Here is a 19,614-nt window from a genome sequence, read left to right as displayed (position 1 = left end):
ATCCGTTTTGGTGTGCTTACATCAAGATAGCAGGGAACCACTGCAGGGATGGTAGCTGGTGTATACTTTTTTAGTGGCTCAGAGGCAGGTCTTCCACACTAATGGCAAGACTGTTACGGAAAGTCTTAAAGTTCTTCTTTGTGTACTTTTGCAATATGTGGTCTGTCTTGAATATATTAAGTGAGGCTCCACAGCGCTGTAAAAGCAGCATTGTAAAAATACTGAAATAAAAATATGTGGGCACCTTTCAACCTCTCTTTGCAGCATGCCCTCGTTGTGATGGGCAATTATAACGAGATGCTTGTGTTAGAGCAGATCACATAGAGCTATAGCTGTTTTTATTTTCTCCCTTGTTTATCTGAAACAGATGCCATAGTAGAAGCAAGAAGGTAATTAATAATATTTTTTTCCATTCTTCTGAAGTGGAGGGGCAACTTGAAAAACAGCTGGAGAGGGATCTTACTTGTCTTGCTGAGAAACTTTCTGTTGCATTATTAATATATATTGTTTTGCTGTGGTTTTGTGTTGTTTTTTTTTTTTTCATATAGGGACACCAAGGGGGAAGTGATCAATTATGGTAGCCTGCTAACATGTAGGACAACAGTAGCATTTTGGTAGTTTCAAAAGTAAGAGAGTTAGAGGTGCTGAGTATGTGCACTCCAAAATTAAGGCAAACGCGTAGCATTCCTGTCTGCACTTGTGCTTTAGTTGACTGTTGTTTTGGAATTGTGTAGTGTACTGAACTGATGGCCTTCTACAGCAAGACTACAGGGATGGTGGCAGAGCAACTGATGTCATCTACCTGGATTTGTGCAAGGCAGTTGACACTGTCCCACACAACATGCTGGTCTCCAAACTGATAAGACATGGATTTGCCAGATGGGCCACTTGGTAGATAAGTAATTGGCTGGATGGCCACACCCAGAGGGTTGTGGTCAGTAGTTCAGTGTCCAAGTGGAGGCACATAGTGTTCCTCAGAGGTCAGTAATGGGACCAGTGCTGTTTAACATCTTTGTTGGAGACATGGACAGTGGGATTAAGTGTATTCTCAGCAAGCTTGCTGACGAAACCAAGCTCTGTGGAGTAGTTCACAACCTAGAGGGAAGGGATGCCAAAGGGACCTTGACAGGCTGGAGAGGTGGGCTGATACCAACTTCATGAACTTCAACAAGGCCCAAGTGCAAGGTCACCTGGGTCAGTGCAACCCCAGGCACAAATACAGGCTGGGAGGAGAGTGGATAGAGTGCAGTCCTGAGGAGAAGGACCTGGGGGTGATGATAGATGAGAAACTTGACATGAGCCGCCAGTGTGCGCTGGAGCCCAGAGGGCCAACTGCCTCCTGGGCTGCATCACAAGAAGTGTGGCCAGCAGAGCGAGGGAGGTCATTCTGCTCCTCTGCTCTGGTGAGTCCTCACCTGGAATACTGTGTACAGCTCTGGAGCCCTCATCACAGGAAAGCCATGGTGCTGTTGCAGAGGGTTCAGAAGGGCCATGAAGACGATGACAGGCTGAGACAGTTGGGGCTGTTCAGCCTGGAGAAGAGAGGGCTCTGAGGAGACCTAATAGTGGCCTTCCAGTACCTGAAGGAGCTACAGGAAAACTGGAAAAGGGCTTTCCGCCAGAGAGGGTAGTGACAGGACAAGGGTTTTAAACTGAAAGAGTGGAAATTTAGATTAGACATCAGGAAGAAATTCTTTACCATGAGGGTAGGAAGGCTCTGTAATAGGTTGCCCAGGGAGGTTGTGGATGCCCCCTCCCTGGAGGTGTTCAAGGCCAGGTTGAATGGGGGTTTGTACATCCTGGTCTAGTGTGAGGTGTCCCTGCTCATGGCAGGGAGTTTGGAACCTGATGATCTTTAAGGTCCCTTCAACTTTAACCATTCTATGTTTCTATGAAATTAATAATGCTTGTGTAACTTTTGCTTTGCTTCCCAAGGTTTTACTGTTTTTACAGTCTTAAGATTTCTCAGAACTACTAAAATGCTGTGTGCTTTCAATATTTCGCTTTTCATTTCATGAAAACAGGAACAACATTTTTAATGAAGGAAAAATCTTAACAAAAGGCTATTTAGAAATTTATTATTTACTTACTTAACATTAAGGTATATGTAGGAGCTGGGCACTATTATTACTTTAAAGAACTTCATTCATATCTATCTTTAAGGTTTTTGTCTCCCGTATCTCTAAATTTGTTTTTGTGGGTGGGTTCTTTGTCTTTGCTGCTGTAGTTCAGATCGGTCAACGAATGTCAGCACATTTCTTCTACAGAGCAGTGAATAAAATTACTGCTTTAATATCTTGTGGTTTCTATTTATATTTGGCAACAGATTGTTCTTTCATTTGAGTTGGTATAAATAGCTTCTTAAGTGTTTAAGCAGTGCTGTGTTTCCACAACATTATAGTATTCTGCTTACCCCGTGCCCCTGTCATTTGACTTAGAAACTGTTGAAGCACCAAAATCTCTATCACCTTCTTGATACAAATGTTATAAGTCTTTGTCATAAATATTCTTTGGGTTTTTTACTTCCCTCACCACCATCCCCAACTCCTTTTGAGATTAATGCAATGCTTAGTTTCAGGATTTTTTTTTTTTAATTGTTTTTTTTTGGGAGGCTGTCCAGTGTAGATGCTGTGTGAAGAAACACACCTCTCATCGTAATTACAGTAAATAAGGAAGCTATGTCAACTGTAGCCTTCCCAGAAAGAACTACATCACTTATTTGCCCGATCTCATAATCTTCATGCATGCTATACCAATTACCTAGCAATCTCCAAAGTTTTCGCCAGTAACATAGAAGAGATGCTCGATACCAGGTAGAGTTTTTATCTTTAAGTGGGAAGAAGTGAAATAGAGTGAAAAGCTGCTGTTTTCCAACTGTTTATATCCATACAAACCCAAACACTGCGGAAAAGGATGTTGTTCAGGAGGATTACAGGATGGTTTGAGAATTGATGGCTGACTAGTCTGGGGGAACGTACAGAAGACTCATGTAAGTTTTTTATCTTTCATGTTGACCTTCTGCCCGAGACTTTTTTTAATAATAAATTATATGAAACAACTGCCTTAAAACTCACTAGCTTCTTACAACTAGAGCATAAGCATGTGACTTGAGGCTTTGATAACTACACAAGATTAGATAAAATACGAGGTTTGCTTTTTGTTGGAAGCTTTTTTAATGACAGGTAGGCTCATACCATAGTGCAGGTGAGCACTGATCAGATGCACTGAGCAGCACTCTTGTGGTGAGTTCTAATGCAGAAGGGAGGGTGCCACTGCTACACAAACTGCCTGACTTTTGACAAATTGTTTTATCTGGTGCACTTTTTACTTTCACTCTCAGAATGAAATGCATTTTGCTTTATTCTACTTTAAAAATCTTTGTTATTAGTATATGCGTGTATTCTGTGGAATTTCATTTTTTTTGGTCATTTTTCCACCATCTGTTGTGGTGATGGAAAATTTGGGTAGAATACATAGAGCATGATTAGTGGACTGCATTCACCAAATCCTTACATCTGGTGAAGAGGAGGAACTCTGGTAGATGCATAAGTGAGAAAATGGAGTAAAAAAGCCCAACACCCAAATTAAAGGAAAAAAAGCCTGAAACAGACAACCCCAAAGAACAGAAAATCCTACTTAGAGTTGTATTTTCTTACTTGTGTGAGTGTTTTTCTGTTAGCACGTATCTGAAAGCTCTATAGCACTTGCATTCCTGGGCTTCTATTCATCAGTGTAGCCAGCTGCATCTCAGTGGAGGCCCAGTTATGTTTGGGTAACAAAATATCATGAGGAAGTATCTTCTCACAAATTGTACCTGAACAGCAGTATCCCTGGAATCAACATTGTTCATTAATATCTTAGTCTGAGTGACAGAGCTTTTATGAGAGTTTTCCTAAAAGGAGAGATTTTGTTTCTAAACGTACGGATTTTATTCTTCACTATTTAGACTTCTCAAGACTACTTATTGGTGCTATTTTGGCTGCATCTGACCGTTTATTCACGTAGCTGCTCCTGGAACATGTCAGAAACCCACTTCTAAATGTTTTGAATGTACTTCTTTTGTAAACACTGAATACACTTGATTTTCTGAGATATGAAGTGAAAATAACAGATTCTGAGTTCCCTTTCAGTTGGAGAAATGGGTAGTTAACCAAATGTGTTCTTTTCATCAATGGTAAGTTGAGTAATCTCATGAGTTTTAAGACCAAAAAGATGGCAAAATGGTAGGGATTAGGACAGTTCTCGTATTTGAAATGGCTACTGTCATTTAGCAGTTGTTTGGGTAAAATGAAAGAAGTGCATCTCTATACTCCATTCAGGTAGATTTTATTAATTGTAAAATATGTTACAGCTGTTAATTTAAGACTATAGAATGATTAGTGGGAGATTCTTGTGCATAGAGGCAAGGTATTCAAAGCAAAACAATATGACCTTGATTTATGGAAAAAATAGACAACAATTGTAAAAGAGTAACATAGAATAATTTAATTTCTGCTTGTAAAAATGTGCGGTGAACAATACAGGGATTTTGTTTGGTTTTCTTTCCAGCTGCATAAGGGCTTGATTTCCTGCTTGAATTGTACACAGAATATTAGTAAAAAATAAAAAAAAATTAAAATAAATTAATGACTTCATAAAAATAAAGGCCTATCAAGAACAGCTGTTGCCTGAAAATTACTGTAATAAAAAAAAATTAAATCTGCAAGTCATCTTTCTCCTTTACCTCTGAGCATCAATGAAGTCAGAATTCAGATTTAGCAGCCTCATATCTACAGAATTTAGAATGTGTTAATCTCCTTTATGCAAACTTTGTGATTCTCATGAGTAGACTTACTGTTGTGCTTTTTTTTTTTCTCTTGAAATACAAAAATGAAATGGAAAAAAAAAAATGCTGTTTCCATAAATGTGATGTTTGCAATCATCAATTTTTTAGGTTAGTCTGTTATTTCAGTGGAACACGTTTTTTAAATTGAAGTTTACCAAAGAATTAAATGTCTTCTGTGTTTAAAGAATTGTTGTTACATCTTGTTAGATTTATAAATATGACACTCCCTGTCCCTTTTCTGAAAATGACCTTTACATGAGAAAGTGTAAAAGTCTTGAATGATCACAGTTAGAGATGAGACCTGTTCTGTCCCAAGTACAAGAGACTGGAGTTCCCTAGCATTATCAGTCTGTGCACTATTCTGAAATCCAGTTATAACATTTTAAGGGGGTTAGTTATCAGATCACCCATTTGCCACAGTTTAAAGGTTTCCTGCTGCAGTTAGTGCTGTTTGTGAATTAATAGTAGTTTCTAGTTGTGTACTTTTTAATGTTTGGAATCAAGGATGTTATTATTTCGCTCTTGTAGTATCTTGTCAGATGCTCTTCATGTTTTATCCTCAAAGTGGGTGATCATACACCTGCTAATGTTGCTCGGCTTTTTCTTCTTACATGACACCCTGTGTAACAGGGCATTTCTGGGGACAGTTGCTGTGTCCTGACAGCTTGGAGTTTATCAGTAAGAGGCATGTAACTGGACAACACTTACATTTTTGTATTCTTGAATAGATTAAAATGGTACAGAGAAGAATCATAATATCAATTGACAAAACAGATATATTTCTCCCTTAAACAAATTTTCTTCAGATGACAGTGGTATTATCAACTTGCTTGTCAGATTGGTAATATTCCAAGAAATACATGATCAGAATTCTTTTGACTACTTTTGAAAAAAGATTTGCCCAGTAAGCTTAGCAGATGGTAGTTGAATAATGTGAAGCAGTCACAGTGTATTTTTTGTTGTTGTTGTCCAAACAACTAAAAGTTGTGGCTGTCCTGAAACTTTTATTTTCTAGAATTGGTGGCAGAAAAGTGGAAGATGGCTTAGAGGAACTGAAGATAATTTTCTGAACTATTACAGTGAACTCATACCTACAAAATCATAGTTGATGTTCTGAGAAGTGTTAATTTGATTTGTATACCAACATAACCAATGTTGTGACTCTGGGAAAGACTTATCCTCCAGCCCTTTGTTGGCTTTTGAGCAGCTGCTTTGGGTCATGCCAGCCTTGTGTCCTGTCTTTGACAGTAGCTGATAATTGATGCAGAGGAGAGACTAGGACAGTGCAAACAAATACATAGTTGTGCTGCCATGGAGTGTTCCCCAGCCTCCAGCATTCTCTGCTTCTGTTTGTCTTCTTTTTTCCTTCCTTTTTCCTTTTGAACATCTAAACTTTTGCAAGTTTTTAGACCATGTTTACTAGAATTTAATTGTATGTTCTGTAATAGTTTACATTTCTGTTTTACAATGAAGTGGTAATGACTGAAATTTTTTAGGAGACCATAATCTCAGCTTGATTTTAGTCATCACAGTCGTTACACAGTAGTTACAGTTGTGGATCTGACATTATAGAAAGATGAGAGTATGTTTTTCATTACAAATGGGGGGAGGAATAAGACTATATACCAAGAATGCTTGCTAAGGTTCTTGGCATTAATATCACATCTTCCTGACTTTAATATTAATCTTCATAGTCAGTCTTTGAGGAAACTCAGGCAGAGCAGTATTTTGTGTACTGCTATAAAGTATTTAATAGTTTATCAGAAGCTATAGGTAATTTTCAGATCAGCATTGTAGCTATCCTTTGGAATGATACTTCATTTTTCTCTTGCAGTGTTCAAAGTTTAAAGGTATTTTGTTTGTGACAAAAATAATTTATGTGAGCAGTCCTTGTCTTTGTCCTGTGCATCTGTTTAAGTAGGATACTGTAGCTTTAGATGCTGTGAAAGTTAACGTTTCAGCTTTAAAACCTGTTTTTCAGAAGTTTTAGCAGTAAAGCAATGCTGTCTATAAAGCTGGTATACCAGTTCACACACTGGGGATAATGAATGTATTTCCAAGGATGGGGATCTAAGAATGGCTTTTCTATCATACAATCTCAGTGTCTTGATAGAAATAAGACAGTAATATGGAAAGTGGTTCATTTTTAACTGCTGTCATTGCCTCAAGCTGACTGCAACACCAATATGTGTTATTTCCTGCCACCTTTATCCCTACTTAGGAGTATTTTAAAATTTATCCTTTAACTTGAAATGTTTTGTGCACATCTGCAAAAGAGAAATCTATACTGTCACAGCAGGCATTTAAATTTTGCTTTCCTGTTTGCTTACAGAAAGTCATACGTGCAAGTCTAGATGAACAAAAGCTAAAGATGAAGGATTAGACTACTAAATATAATCCTGATAACAAGACGTTCTTTTTATCGGAGATTCTAGTGATTCCTGGATCCTACCATGGATATGCTCTGTTTTGCTTTGCTGTCTAGTTAATAGGCATTTTTCTAAATGTGACGGTTCATTTCTACCTGATTTGTGTAGGAATAAGAATGGTTCTTTTACTTTCTTTGCTGACTGCCATGAAAGAGTGGAGTTGTCCTTTTTCCCATATTACTGAGCCACTTTTGTCTATTCATAGCTTTCTTCAGCAGCAAGAGTGAAAATATTCTGAGTTCTTGGATTTTATTTTCATTCTGTTTTCATGAATATGAGTTACTGGAGCTTCTTCATTGTACTAAAAATAATGTGCTTTACGTATGGCTCACCTATAGGAATCAAGCAAAATAAATCTGCAGAAATTACTGGGTTTAGGCTCCTGTACTTTTCAGAACAGTTCTTAGTTAAGATTTGTTATATATTGTGTTTTTTAAATCTAAAATTGATGAGTTTTTTTTGCGAAATTCACACATCACGCTGTACTGGTGCAAAGTATTTTGCACCTTACTGATTCGAGTGTGGTAATAGAATTTTAACAGTGATCATGGAGGATGTTCATATGAGTTAGTATTCAGTACCTTTTCCAATATAATAGTAACTACCTAAATGTGGTATTACAAACAATTATTTTTATGTTTTTACCTTATAAATTGACACATTACTTCAGTCTAAACATATTACTGTTTTTTTGAAAATCAGAAGCTGAATGTAAACTGTTCGTGTACTCCACAAATGAAATGGAGTTGATGTGTCTATATAAATAATTCAGGACTGATCTGTGTGTCATGCAGCTTGCATTTTTTTATGTAGCTTTCTCTTCTTCCACTGTTCTCAGAATCTGGTTGTTTTTCTTCTGTGCAGTTTCCACATTTTCAGTTAGATGTAAATTAATTACTTCATATTATGAGAGATTACATAATTGTCCTGATTTTTTTTTCCCCATCAAGTTGATAATGGCAGGTTATGCTGCCTTCTTGTTTAATTTCATTATTGAAGGTGTTGATTAAAAATGTTTGAGCAGACTGGTCATCTGTCATCTAGGCTTATATGAACATCTTCAAGTACCTGATTTTGAATGTTTCATTGCTTTTAATAACTGCTAATTCATTTCTATTTCAGTGGAAATGGAGAACAGTGCATGAATGTTTCTAGCCGGTGTGTGTTTCACTGAACTTTGTTCGTTTTGACACCATGTAGTTTAAAAAGCCACTAGGAGCAGCTTTGCAGTATACAGTTGCATAGTACTTAGACTTAAAAAAATGAGTAACACAGTTAGTGGTGTATAGTAAGTTCACCAGGTTCATCTATTTATGTTGTGATACCTTCAGTAAGAGGAAGAGAGCTCTTGTGTTCTTAGTCAATTATTAAATGCTTAACTGTAGTGTATTATAACTTTATTCTTTAAGAGAAGTCTTTAGGGGTATTTGGTCTCGTATTTCATTTTTGGCACAATGATTCTAGTAGGTGTGATAGCAGCTGCTTGTGCAGTTTTTCACTTGAGTTTACTTGCTGTACACATGTTGGTCACTATGTACAGGTACTGTCCTAGCATCTATAAAGTGGTGCATATAAAATACATGCTTCTCAGTTTAACTCCCTATACCTGACTTCAGAGTTATCGAATTATTTGTGTACTAAAACCTACCATTCTTTTTGGTTTTTTATTCACATGTGCATACCAGAATAGCAAACTGGTGTTCTGCTAGCTTACTGAGTCAAACAATGTGCCGTCAAACAGTGCTGCTAAATCTGTCAGGGGAAAGGAGTTGTCACTTGTGCTAATACAGTTATTGCTGGTCCTGTTTCGTCCCTGCATTAGATGGAATGCTAGCTGTTTTGTGTAGTTAGAGCTCTGTGGTGTTCTTTCTGGAGAATAGGATCTGTCAGAATGCATCACAATTCTCACTGGAGAAAAACAATGTCACAGTCCTGAAGGGGTGAAAAAATGAGTCAAATGCTAAAAGGTCATGAGAGTTTAAAAACAAACAACAAAACAACTTTGAAGGTTTTTAACGTACGTGCATCTGTGAAATACTTCAAGTCATAGACAATCTTGGAATTCTTAAGGCTGGGGGTTTAAAAACACCAGTTTGCCTCTGTGCTAAACATTATAATTATATGTACTGGGTGTTATTCAGTGCAAACAGTTGTGAACGAAAAACCGTTTTTGCTACAACGTAAGTGCACAGAAAAAGATATCTGCTACTTCAAAGTACTTGTGGTCCAAAAAAAAAAAAAAAACATAGAAAACAATAACGTAATGATCAGCAAGCTCACCTGTTGTTGCATAACTAGAGTGTGCTGTTTTAAACATTTTGTATGTAGCAACAAGTTTTTAGAGATTTGAGTCAAAGTGGCTTGTGTACACTAATTGGAACAATTTGCCAAGTGTAAAAGTGCAAGCTAAAAGAAAAAGATAACCCGACTTTTTTCTTATTAATTCTGTCCTGCTTCCACCACTCTACTTGTGAATGGCTCCATGGCACAGACACTTCTGTGTGAATTTTTGTAAGACTTCAGTGTTCGGTTTAACTGTAGTACAGCAGAAAGCTCAACATAGCCAAAATAATTAAATGTATTCTGCTGAGTAAGTTAGCAGAATCATTTTAATGTGAAGTTAATGAGTGTTAAGAGTAATGTAAAGGATAGGTTGTATCATAGGGTAGGACAGGATAAAGGGAAGAAAAGGAATGAAAGGGGTCGTTCATCTTTTGGCACAAGAAAGCTGTAAGATCGGCTCAGTCATTTTGCACAGCTTCACCCGCAGCACCATGGGAAAGAATGTGAAGAGATTAGGTTGTAGCTATGGGCCAGCTCGAGATGAGTCAATATTTCAGTAATAAATTGGTAAGCCAGGAATAAATATTGAGAGGTCTTAAAATTGTAACAGGTAGCGTCTGTCTTTTTTCAGATAGAAAAGCGAGAACTTGGAGCTAGGGAGCATGGGTTGATCGGAACTAAGAAATCTCTGTAGCAGGAGAAGTAGGAACTGAGGTTCATAAAAACAAACAAAAAAAAAGGGCCTTGTTAACACAAATATGTTAATCTCAACAGTGAAATGTTAAGGCCGTGATATGGGAGATCAGTCTCTGATTTTGTGCCATGTTTTTTTCATTTCTGCATTAATCCATGTTGTTCGCTTGCATGAGATATTGTAACAGGAAGGCAATGCAGTGCTGGATCTGATCTTTGATTACAGAAAAGTCACATGGCTTAGTTGGTAGAATATGGAGTATATTTAGTCTGTCTTCAAGTACATTTTAATGTAAGGGACAGACTAGCAAGACATGAGATCTCCATTTGCAGTCACATTATTTTGTTTAAATGATTTTACATCTGCCACATGTGAAGTTCTGATAGGCCTGCCTACCTTTTGTATTGACTTTTTAAAAATAAAAATGAGTAACATAAGTAAATTTGCTAGTTATTTCTAATAAATTATGCATCTCTGTAAGAGGGAAAACAGGATAGCCGCTCTTTCCATTAAGTTAGAATGGCACAGTTCTTTTGTTAACATTTTTAGAAGAGATTATTATTTTTTTTTTTTGCAAGAAGTTTCTTCTGGAGTTTAAAACAAGCTTTGAATTGACAAGGCTTCACCAAAAAGGCTTCTGTAATCTTAGTTCTTTCTGAGGTATTATGCTATTAGAGGGTATTTATTTCTTTACTGCCTTGGTTTTTTTCCACAAGTTCTAGCATTGTTGATGTAATCAAAGTGTAAGCCAGCTAATTTGGTGTATTCATATAGTCAATTTGATAGTGGAAGGTTCTGTCATGTTCTCAGTGTTGTGGATCTGATACCACAGTCCCCACTTAGTTTCAAATTACTTACGTGCTAGTGAAGCTTCTGAGAAATACCTGTTTGCTCTAAGTACTACAATACGGTTTTCCTCAGACTTTTCCATCTCTCTAGAAATGAGTTTTTCTCAGCAGAAGGAGAACAATGAGAGGAAAAGTTGCTATAACTGTGTTTTTTTCATACACATAGGGAGTAAAATGGTTTTAGTCCACATTTTATTAGGCAGCCTTGTTATGAAAGTCTGCCATTGCTATGGAATTGTAACATGGGAAATGATAGCATAATTGTGTCCTGGTTTCTTCACATTCACGTTGGTTGCCTTTCTGCACAGCACACCTCACTTGCTTCTGAATTAGTGCCCACTCTGTCACAAAGCAGAATAGAAGTGTTCATTGCCAGTGGCGTACAAGGGGTTTCTTGGGCTAGTCTTGTGATCTTTTCTGTCCATATAATGAACCTGTTTAGTTAGAGGTTTACCTTGAGCATGTACAGGTCTACACTTTAGAGATTAAAACTTAAAATATTTTCAGTCATTTCGGAAAGTTACTGTTGGTTCCTGCTCTCGAGGGAACTGAAGCAGAATATTTAAAACATTCTGGAGAGCTCTAAGGCTGCTCACTTGGGATGTTTTCCAGGACTTTTCAAAGATGATGTAGAGCGGTCTAGTGATGACTTCTGCCAGCTCACTAAGCACACAAGGGTGCATCCCATCAGGGCCCTTTTAATTTGTAGGTGTCCAGTTTCCTTAATTTTAATATTTAACCCAGTCTGCTTCTACTTGTCTTCAGTGTTTCTTCTGTTGTCTTTTTTCTATGGCTTGTGCTGTTGCAAACCTCTGAAATTGACTTAAGCCCTGGAAAAATAAGCTACGTAAAGAAATCATAAACTTGGCATTAGTCTAAAAAGATTTTCAATATGTCTACCTGATTGTATCAAAGATTATGATTTTTTTTACTGGATTGGGATTGGTGTGTTTCAAAGAGATGCACGCAGATGTTGCAAGTTTAATTCAAAGATACTGGATGTTTGGTTTCATTGTGCACACTGTTTTGCATTGCAGAGTAGCTCTGTATGTACTTGTGGCTGTGTATCCAACAGCTGACTTGACTTATTGGTGGGACTTAGGTTTATGGGAAAGGATATTTCCAGTCAAGCTGGTGGTGAGTGAGATTGGTGCCCACATTTCAGAACCTGCCTTGTCTTCCCCAGATATCACTGATCTTTTGTCTGAAAAATATCAGTTACATGGTTTGGCAGTAACATGTCTGTACATTCACTAAAGTCTCATTATAAGAAGTGTAGTCAGTACAGCTGATTCACCTTACCCTTGAGTTAGACATCTTGCAGCTAGTCAGGTTAGTTGTTTTGCACTTAATTGGCTGATAGAAGAGATCTCCATTGGCTGCAGAAATTTTACATGTTTATGCTCCTTAATTCAGGTGCCTACCTGTAGATATCTTAATCTTTAAATACTGTCTTGTATTCCTGGTGGTAATGCAAGTACAGGATCATACCTTTCCAAATGCATTCTGGATATATCTGGATGAGATTGCTAGTTCTGTCTGCTTTTTCAAATTTGTTGCTTTTTAGTTTTTAACTACAGAAGTTAGTAAAAAACTCAAGTTGGTTTGAAGTGAGGTGGTGAAGAAGGTGCTTTCTTTACATCTGACATTTTTTATTTCCTTTGCATAATGAAAAATTCAGAAATGCCCTTTCAGGATGAAAAGGGAAGGAAAAGCCTATATATATATACAACCACAAATTCAGCTGTTCATAGTGCAGTAGCAAGCAAGTTACTTATACTGAAGTTAGTGTGGGGCACCACACACAAACTCCTTGTCTTTGCTGCTTTGCAGATGTCTCTTCTCTTCAGGTTTTTTCTAAAGACTTCATTTTATGTAATGCAATTTTTTCTTTTACATAATACTTTCTAACAGTTCACTTCTCCAGCACAGCCTTGGTATTTAATTTATTTCAAACTATAGTTGTTCTAGTGCCTATCACACAGTATTTAACCCAAGACTACGTAAGATCCTGCAGTCAAGCATTTTCCTTTGAAAACTGCCCTACCACAGTGCCACCACGCACAGAGCTTACTCCAGTGTCTGATACAGTAGTTCTGTGAGCAGCTTTCTGTGCCCAGCCTGCTCTGTGTTGCTTGTCCCATTGTACCTCAACTGCCAACCTTATTCCCTAATGCAGAGCAGTATTGTCCCTCTTCACCATGTTTAGTGGTCCTTTTCCATTCTTTCCCATTTCCCAGCAGAATGCAGGGTCATCAGTTGGTGTCTGAATCCTGGTTTGTGGGTTTTGAGGGGTTTTTTTGGGGGGATGATGGACCCTTAGGAAGAAAGAAAAAAAGTGTTCCTAGTCTGCCTGTTTACTTTGTAGTTCACTTCCCATGTCACTGGAAATTCCTAGCCCTCTAGTAGTTTAGGCTGACTGTGGGCAGAAATCAATATGAAAAGCAGAATCCCACCATTTTTCTGGAGAGAAAAAAGAAGTCATGTGGTGTGGCAGTAACATGCTATCATTTACTTTCATCTTTAGGTTTACTTCTTGCCTTTGCATTTCAAGGGGATTAGAGATAAAGCTGTTCAGTTAAAAATCTTAGGACTGGAGTTTCAGACACTAAATGGGTTTCTTTGTAATTGTAAATCTAAGATATTGATTAAAATCTGCTTTAAAGTAGGAGCCTCTCCACTATGGGTCTTAGCATTCATTCTAGAGCAATTGGATGTGCCTGGTTTTGGTTCTAAGCATAAGCCAAAGTGATGCTTCTGGAGACAAAAATTATCTGCATCCTTAATTAAAACCAGGAGAATACCTGTTATATTTAGGAAACTGCATGTTTAATGCATGTTTAGTTTTTTGTGTTGTTGTTTTGTTTTTTTTTTTCCAACTGTCTCTACTAATTACCTGTTTTCTTTTGCAGAACCCTGTGATAATATGAGGGAGATTCTCCAAAATGTGGCCAAATTACAAGGCGTTTCAAATATGAGAAAACTAGGTCACTTGAATAATTTTACTAAGGTAAGAGCTCAAATACCTGTCATAGAGCAAGTGATCATAGAGGCAAAACATTTTGTATGTACTCTATCAGACACTGGGAGATAGATGGAAGAGCTTAAGTATAATGGAACAGCACCTGGAATCTACATGCCGCGGGAAAGGAAAGGACCAACTAAAGACAAGTAAATACGTGCATACAGGGTTATGCTGAAGTTTGTTGACATGTCCTTACTGCATGAATTTTTGTAGTGTTTTAGGACTTAGAAGCCTGAAATATCTCCCACTTCATGGGTTGACTTGCACAAATAGACCTAAAAATTGGTTTCTGTTCCTCAGAATTGAATAAAAATGTGAAATGCCAGACTCTGGATATAAAGTGACAAAGTATGATGAGGGAGAGGACTGTATCAGTGGGCATGCATGATATGCAGTGGTTTTGGCAGTAATAGGATAGTAACCATCAAGTTTCATTGCTGTTTCATTAGAAAAAAGATGTCACAGATTTGAAGGGGCTGAGTTTTGAGGTGCTTTTTCCAAATATGTGCTTTAAAACATGGAACCAGCATTCCATTTGTTGAGGCAAGGGAAAAGCACATTGCAGTCAGTGAGCTAGGAGACATTGGTGCTTCACTGTGAGTGTTACCCAGTGGATAGACTGATGCTTAGAAGGAGCTGTTGTGCTGTACACCTTTCTGATTGAGCGCCGCATGTCTGAAGATGAAACCCAGTTTTCTGTGACAGAGAATACAATCAGCAGTAGCCAAGAAACAAGGTGGTAGTGCAGAATTTTGTGAGGAAAGTAAGATTTAAATTATTGCTGTTGTAGGTGAGTTGATCCTGGAGTCCTTGAGTGAGATAACAGTGAGGCTCTTTGACAGTTTTGAGACAATTATGTGAAAGAATGAATGTTCAAGGGCAGGTTTGCAGAACCAATTGATATGAGAAGGCCAAACATGCATGATAGTCATGCTTGTAGTAGTGGTCATATAGTCACTTCAAAGGAGTCATGCTTCTTGGCTGTTAAAAGCACTTCTTGTATGGCAGAACAGCACTTCAGCTGTAGCCTGTGAGGTTCAGTTAGAAGGAGGGTGAGTAATAATGAAATTACAGTAGCAAATAAATTTATATTCTAATGCATTAATAACAAATATATATATTCTCCTTCTCCTGAGTTGGTTCAGAGCACAAGTAGATGCATTACATTCACTGGAAAACTGACCTTGCACTGAAATATTTTCTTTGGATCATTGCCTTATTGTGCCTACCAGTTTGTCAGACATCCACCATTGACAAGATGCTGCTGTTTATACTGAGATTCCACAGTGTTGCAAGTAAGCTCCTTATTCTGTTAGAAAAGGCCAATACATAGCTGTGACTGCTTCCAAATTCTCTAGTCGCCCTAAAATGAAAGAGTTGGATTAGGGTTGCAGATGCGAGATTCCTAATGAAAAGTTAATATTTGAAAATATTTCTTAAAACAGTGTTGATTTTACTACTTAAGATTAGATGCTAAGCACCTATAGATGTAATAAATAGACATACTGTAATTAAAGGATGAACCCAAAAGTATTATTAAAATAGAATTTTGAAAAATTTAGCAATTCCATAATGAAATATTTTAAGAGTTTCCTCTGTGTCCTTGCCTGGTGTTAAAATGGGAAAATATTTACAAAAACACAAGGAAGGTTTTCATAAATTGGATATAAAACTAGCTAGAAATTATGAATTTGTGAAAAGTAACTCACTAAAATTAAACATGACTTTTGAAGACAGAGGCTGTAGTTCATAACCTGTTTTTGATCCTGAATCAGAGTGACACGGTATAAGGGAATTGTCCTACTCTATTTAACTTACTCCAGGGAGATGAAAATAAGAACATCTGCTTGTAGATTTGATTTTGAAAACTCTTCCTAATTTTGTTTGAATTGCAAATGCAATCATGAAAATAGAATGCAAGTTGCAAATTGTATTGTCTGCTTTGTAGCTGGAACAACTCTGTTTTTCATTCCATTGGTTAAAAATATAAGCCTGGAGCTTGTGGGAGATGGTTTTATTTCCTTTTTGTACTCTGGTCTTCTACCATCAGTTAACACACTCTCAGTTCCCCCTTTGTGAGACAGGAGTTGGGGGGGGGGGGGGGGGGGGGGGGAGAGGGGCGCGGGGAAAGACAGATGTGCTAAGAGATGAGGATGTTTTTATCCTGTCCTGGAATTACACTGAAGATGAACTTAATTTGTCTGTAAATTCTTGAAAGTTATGGTCAATTTTTGAAAGGCTGCTAGTTATCTAGGATGTTTGCCTCATGGGGAGTGAAAAGACCTTTTATATTTTTTAATAGAATATTTCTGATAAAACAGAAAATTAAAAAATTTAACTTTCCTGCTGGGAGCATTATTATACTTAAAAAAAAATATTTTTTTTTTTTTTTTTAAATATATATCTATATATCAGCACCATCGTAAGCAGTTGCTCCCCATTGCCCCAGAGTGTTCCTTCAAAGGCTATGCAGCTCCTACATTTAGAAGAAATCCTGTTACACTTTTTTCGTTAGGGGAAATAAAATGTTTGTAATCATGTGAAAACAAGTAATGTAAGTTTATGTGAACTCTCCTGACAGAGATCATGGTAGACATTACTTTTTGTATGGATTCCAAGATACCTGAGGTATGTTAGGCTGAGGTTTCTTCCCTTGTAGGAGGTCTAGATTTTTAAGGCAGGATTTCTTCCTTCCCTCCCTCCTGCCACCCTTTATTTAATCACCCTTTAGTTTAGTACTAGTCCAGTAATTTTTGGAGTTTTAAGACTTTTTGCAGAAGTTAAATACTTTAAATAAAGTTGATTTAAATTATGGTGGCCAGAAGTCAACAGGATTTGTAACTGTATCTGCAAGAATGGTAATATAAGGCAGATACTTTATATGAAGCTTACTTTCCTAAGAAATGTAGTTACCTATTGATTTGTCTTTCTTTTCAAGAGGTGTGTTAACTAGTGACATTCAAGTCCCTGTAACACTGCTACTTAATGTGCAAAGTATACTGTATACATGTTTTACAAAAGCTGCAATTTCATTAATCAAATTCAAACCCCCTAGTTTTTTCATTACTGATTCATAAAAAAAAAAACCCACAATCCTAGTAATCCTTACTAGTAAAAACCTTGATGTTCCTGTTGTGGCTCTTTGGCAGCAGAACATGAACTGTTCTTGCCCAACAGGCACTGTTAACAGGTATCTTACATTTTCTGCTCCAAGAATTTAACATTGCCACTCTGGTGGTACTCAGGCCTATGGAAAGGTATGTTTTTTTCTGAATTGCAGCAGTGGCAGGCTAAGAATTTTTTCTCTTCATTTCCTGCTTATCACTTAATAAATGAAGCTGAAGTTTTGTGGGCAAATAGGTTTATGAAGTACTGCATAAACTATGTTAGACAAAAATAATCTTGATCCTTTCAAACTAGCTATATCGCTATTTGAACTAACCTGAGTTTTGACCTGAAAACTGAGAATGTGACCTTTAGTAAATGATCAGTGACACTTTCAGTCATCACAGTAGGTTGCAAGCTCAAGTTGTGTGCCTTTGGCTTCAGTAAACTGAGCAGGATTACCCATCTTTCATTTATATGGCCAGCTATATAAGGCAAGCACCTTGAAGTTTCTCACCTTCTGCTGATTAATACCAGAACATAGTGGTTACTTTTTTAGGGTTTTCCCCACCCCCATGAGAAGTAGTAAGTGATAAATTACTGAAAACCAGAAGGAACTGTACAATTGCATTTACCTAGTGGAAAATATCTTTTGGATTTGAAGTATTCATTTAGCATTCTTGGTCAGAGAAGTTTTTTCCCACTGTTAGCTTCTGAGAGATCCTTCATAACTTTTATATCCTAACAGCATATTTAAATGATTAACAGAAGAAAGATCTACAGGTATTGTGATACGGATTTAAAGTTTTCATTCAAAAACAAAGGTGCTTCTTAAAGGACAAAATTAAACTCGGTTCATCTCAGCTTAAATTTGGCAATCAAATAACATCAGTGATATGGAAAATTATTTTTTCAATCTTAGAATCATAGAATCATACAATGTACTAGGCTGGAAGAGACCAATAAATGTCATGTAGTCCAACCCCTCTACAATAAGCAGGGACATATCCAAATAGACCAGATTGCTCAGAGCCCCATCAAGCCTGATCCTCTCAAAACCAATTCTGTCATTATTTAATGAAGTTCCACTGTTCTGCTCTACATATCTGCTAGCTTTTGACCATACTGTTAAATTTCACTAGGATACGGATTGAGTTTGGGGCTACAGGGGCTTTCACATACTTCATCTGTCTTGTTCATGTTTGGTCACTTTAGAGTCTCTGCTTTCCTCTGCAAAACCTAGATTATCTTAAGAGTCTGAATGCGGTGTTGACTGACTGTAACATTCATCCAAGTAGCTAAACCACTGTGGGCAATACTTGAAATCTCATGATGAATGAAGTATGTAGCACATAGGAACAGAACATCTGCTTATGGGCATTCAGCTGTGGAGCAAACCCGGAAAACTAATTAATCTAAATGCAGAGTCCCCAGTTTCAGTAGAGTCTTCTGTTAAGACTACCATCTACTAAATAGTCTCCTCATGAATATTACTGGTCACGGTTCAAACTGTATTTCCCAAATACAGTGTAATAATTACATATTTGAAGCATAGGATAGTATCATATTTTTACCTAGTGATTGCTGTGGCTATTCTGTTAAATATAAAATTGAATGGTCTCAGTGTTCACTGAACTTGTATGCTATTGACCTCCTGTGGTTTTGTTGTTTTGAGCTACTGTTTCCAAGACATGTTGATGTGTTACTCATATTGCTATGACTCATCCAAGTAGCCCGAAAAACTCATAGCTGACAGTAAACATGAAAAAAACCTTCACTGTAAGTTAGTCACTGTCTGGCCTAGATTAAGTACCATTTTGTCCTAATATTAAATCATACCCTCAGTTATTCTGTCCTCTTTCCATTCATTTACTATTATATAGAATCATTCAGTTTGGAAAAGACCTTTAAGGTCATTGACTCCTACTATTAACCTAGCTGTGCTAAGTCAACCACTAAACCATGTCCCAAAGTGCCACATCTACACCTCCTTTAAATACCTCCAGGGATGCTGATTCAGCCATTTCCCTGGGCAGCCTGTTCCAGTGGTTGATAATCCATTCAGTGAAGATATCTTCCCTAACTTTCAATCTAAACCTCACCTGGTACAACTTGGCAAAACTATGAAAAATTTTGGAGTTGACTTTCTGGCAGTTTTAATTAGGAAAGCATACTCTGTATATTTGTGTGAGTATGCATACACACACACAAATTTTGTAATGTATAGATAAAAGTATATACATTTAATATGAGATCCAGAATCTTAGGGAAGGGACCTCGAAAGATCATCTAGTCCAACCCCACTCCCAGAGCAGGATCACCTAGACCACATCACACAGGAACGTGTTCAGGCAGGTTTTGAATGTCTCCAGAGAAGCAGACTCCACAACCTCTCTGGGCAGCCC

At 37.3% G+C, this 19,614-nt stretch overlaps 1 protein-coding gene across 2 annotated transcripts in view; it reads left to right on the top strand.

The window, feature by feature from the left end:
- Positions 1 to 19,614, top strand: part of RICTOR (RPTOR independent companion of MTOR complex 2) — a 98,919-nt gene that overhangs the window by 4,877 nt on the left and 74,428 nt on the right. For both annotated transcript variants that reach the window (XM_051642372.1, XM_051642371.1), the window contains exon 3: positions 13,992 to 14,089. In XM_051642372.1, the coding sequence (XP_051498332.1) occupies positions 13,992 to 14,089 (98 nt within the window). The remainder of the gene's footprint in view (positions 1 to 13,991; positions 14,090 to 19,614) is intronic.

The sequence above is a fragment of the Apus apus genome, chromosome Z, assembly GCF_020740795.1.
Source record: "Apus apus isolate bApuApu2 chromosome Z, bApuApu2.pri.cur, whole genome shotgun sequence".
Lineage (NCBI taxonomy): Eukaryota > Metazoa > Chordata > Aves > Apodiformes > Apodidae > Apus > Apus apus.
Note: the sequence above shows the minus strand (reverse complement) of the source record. Positions and strands in the feature narration are given on the sequence as shown.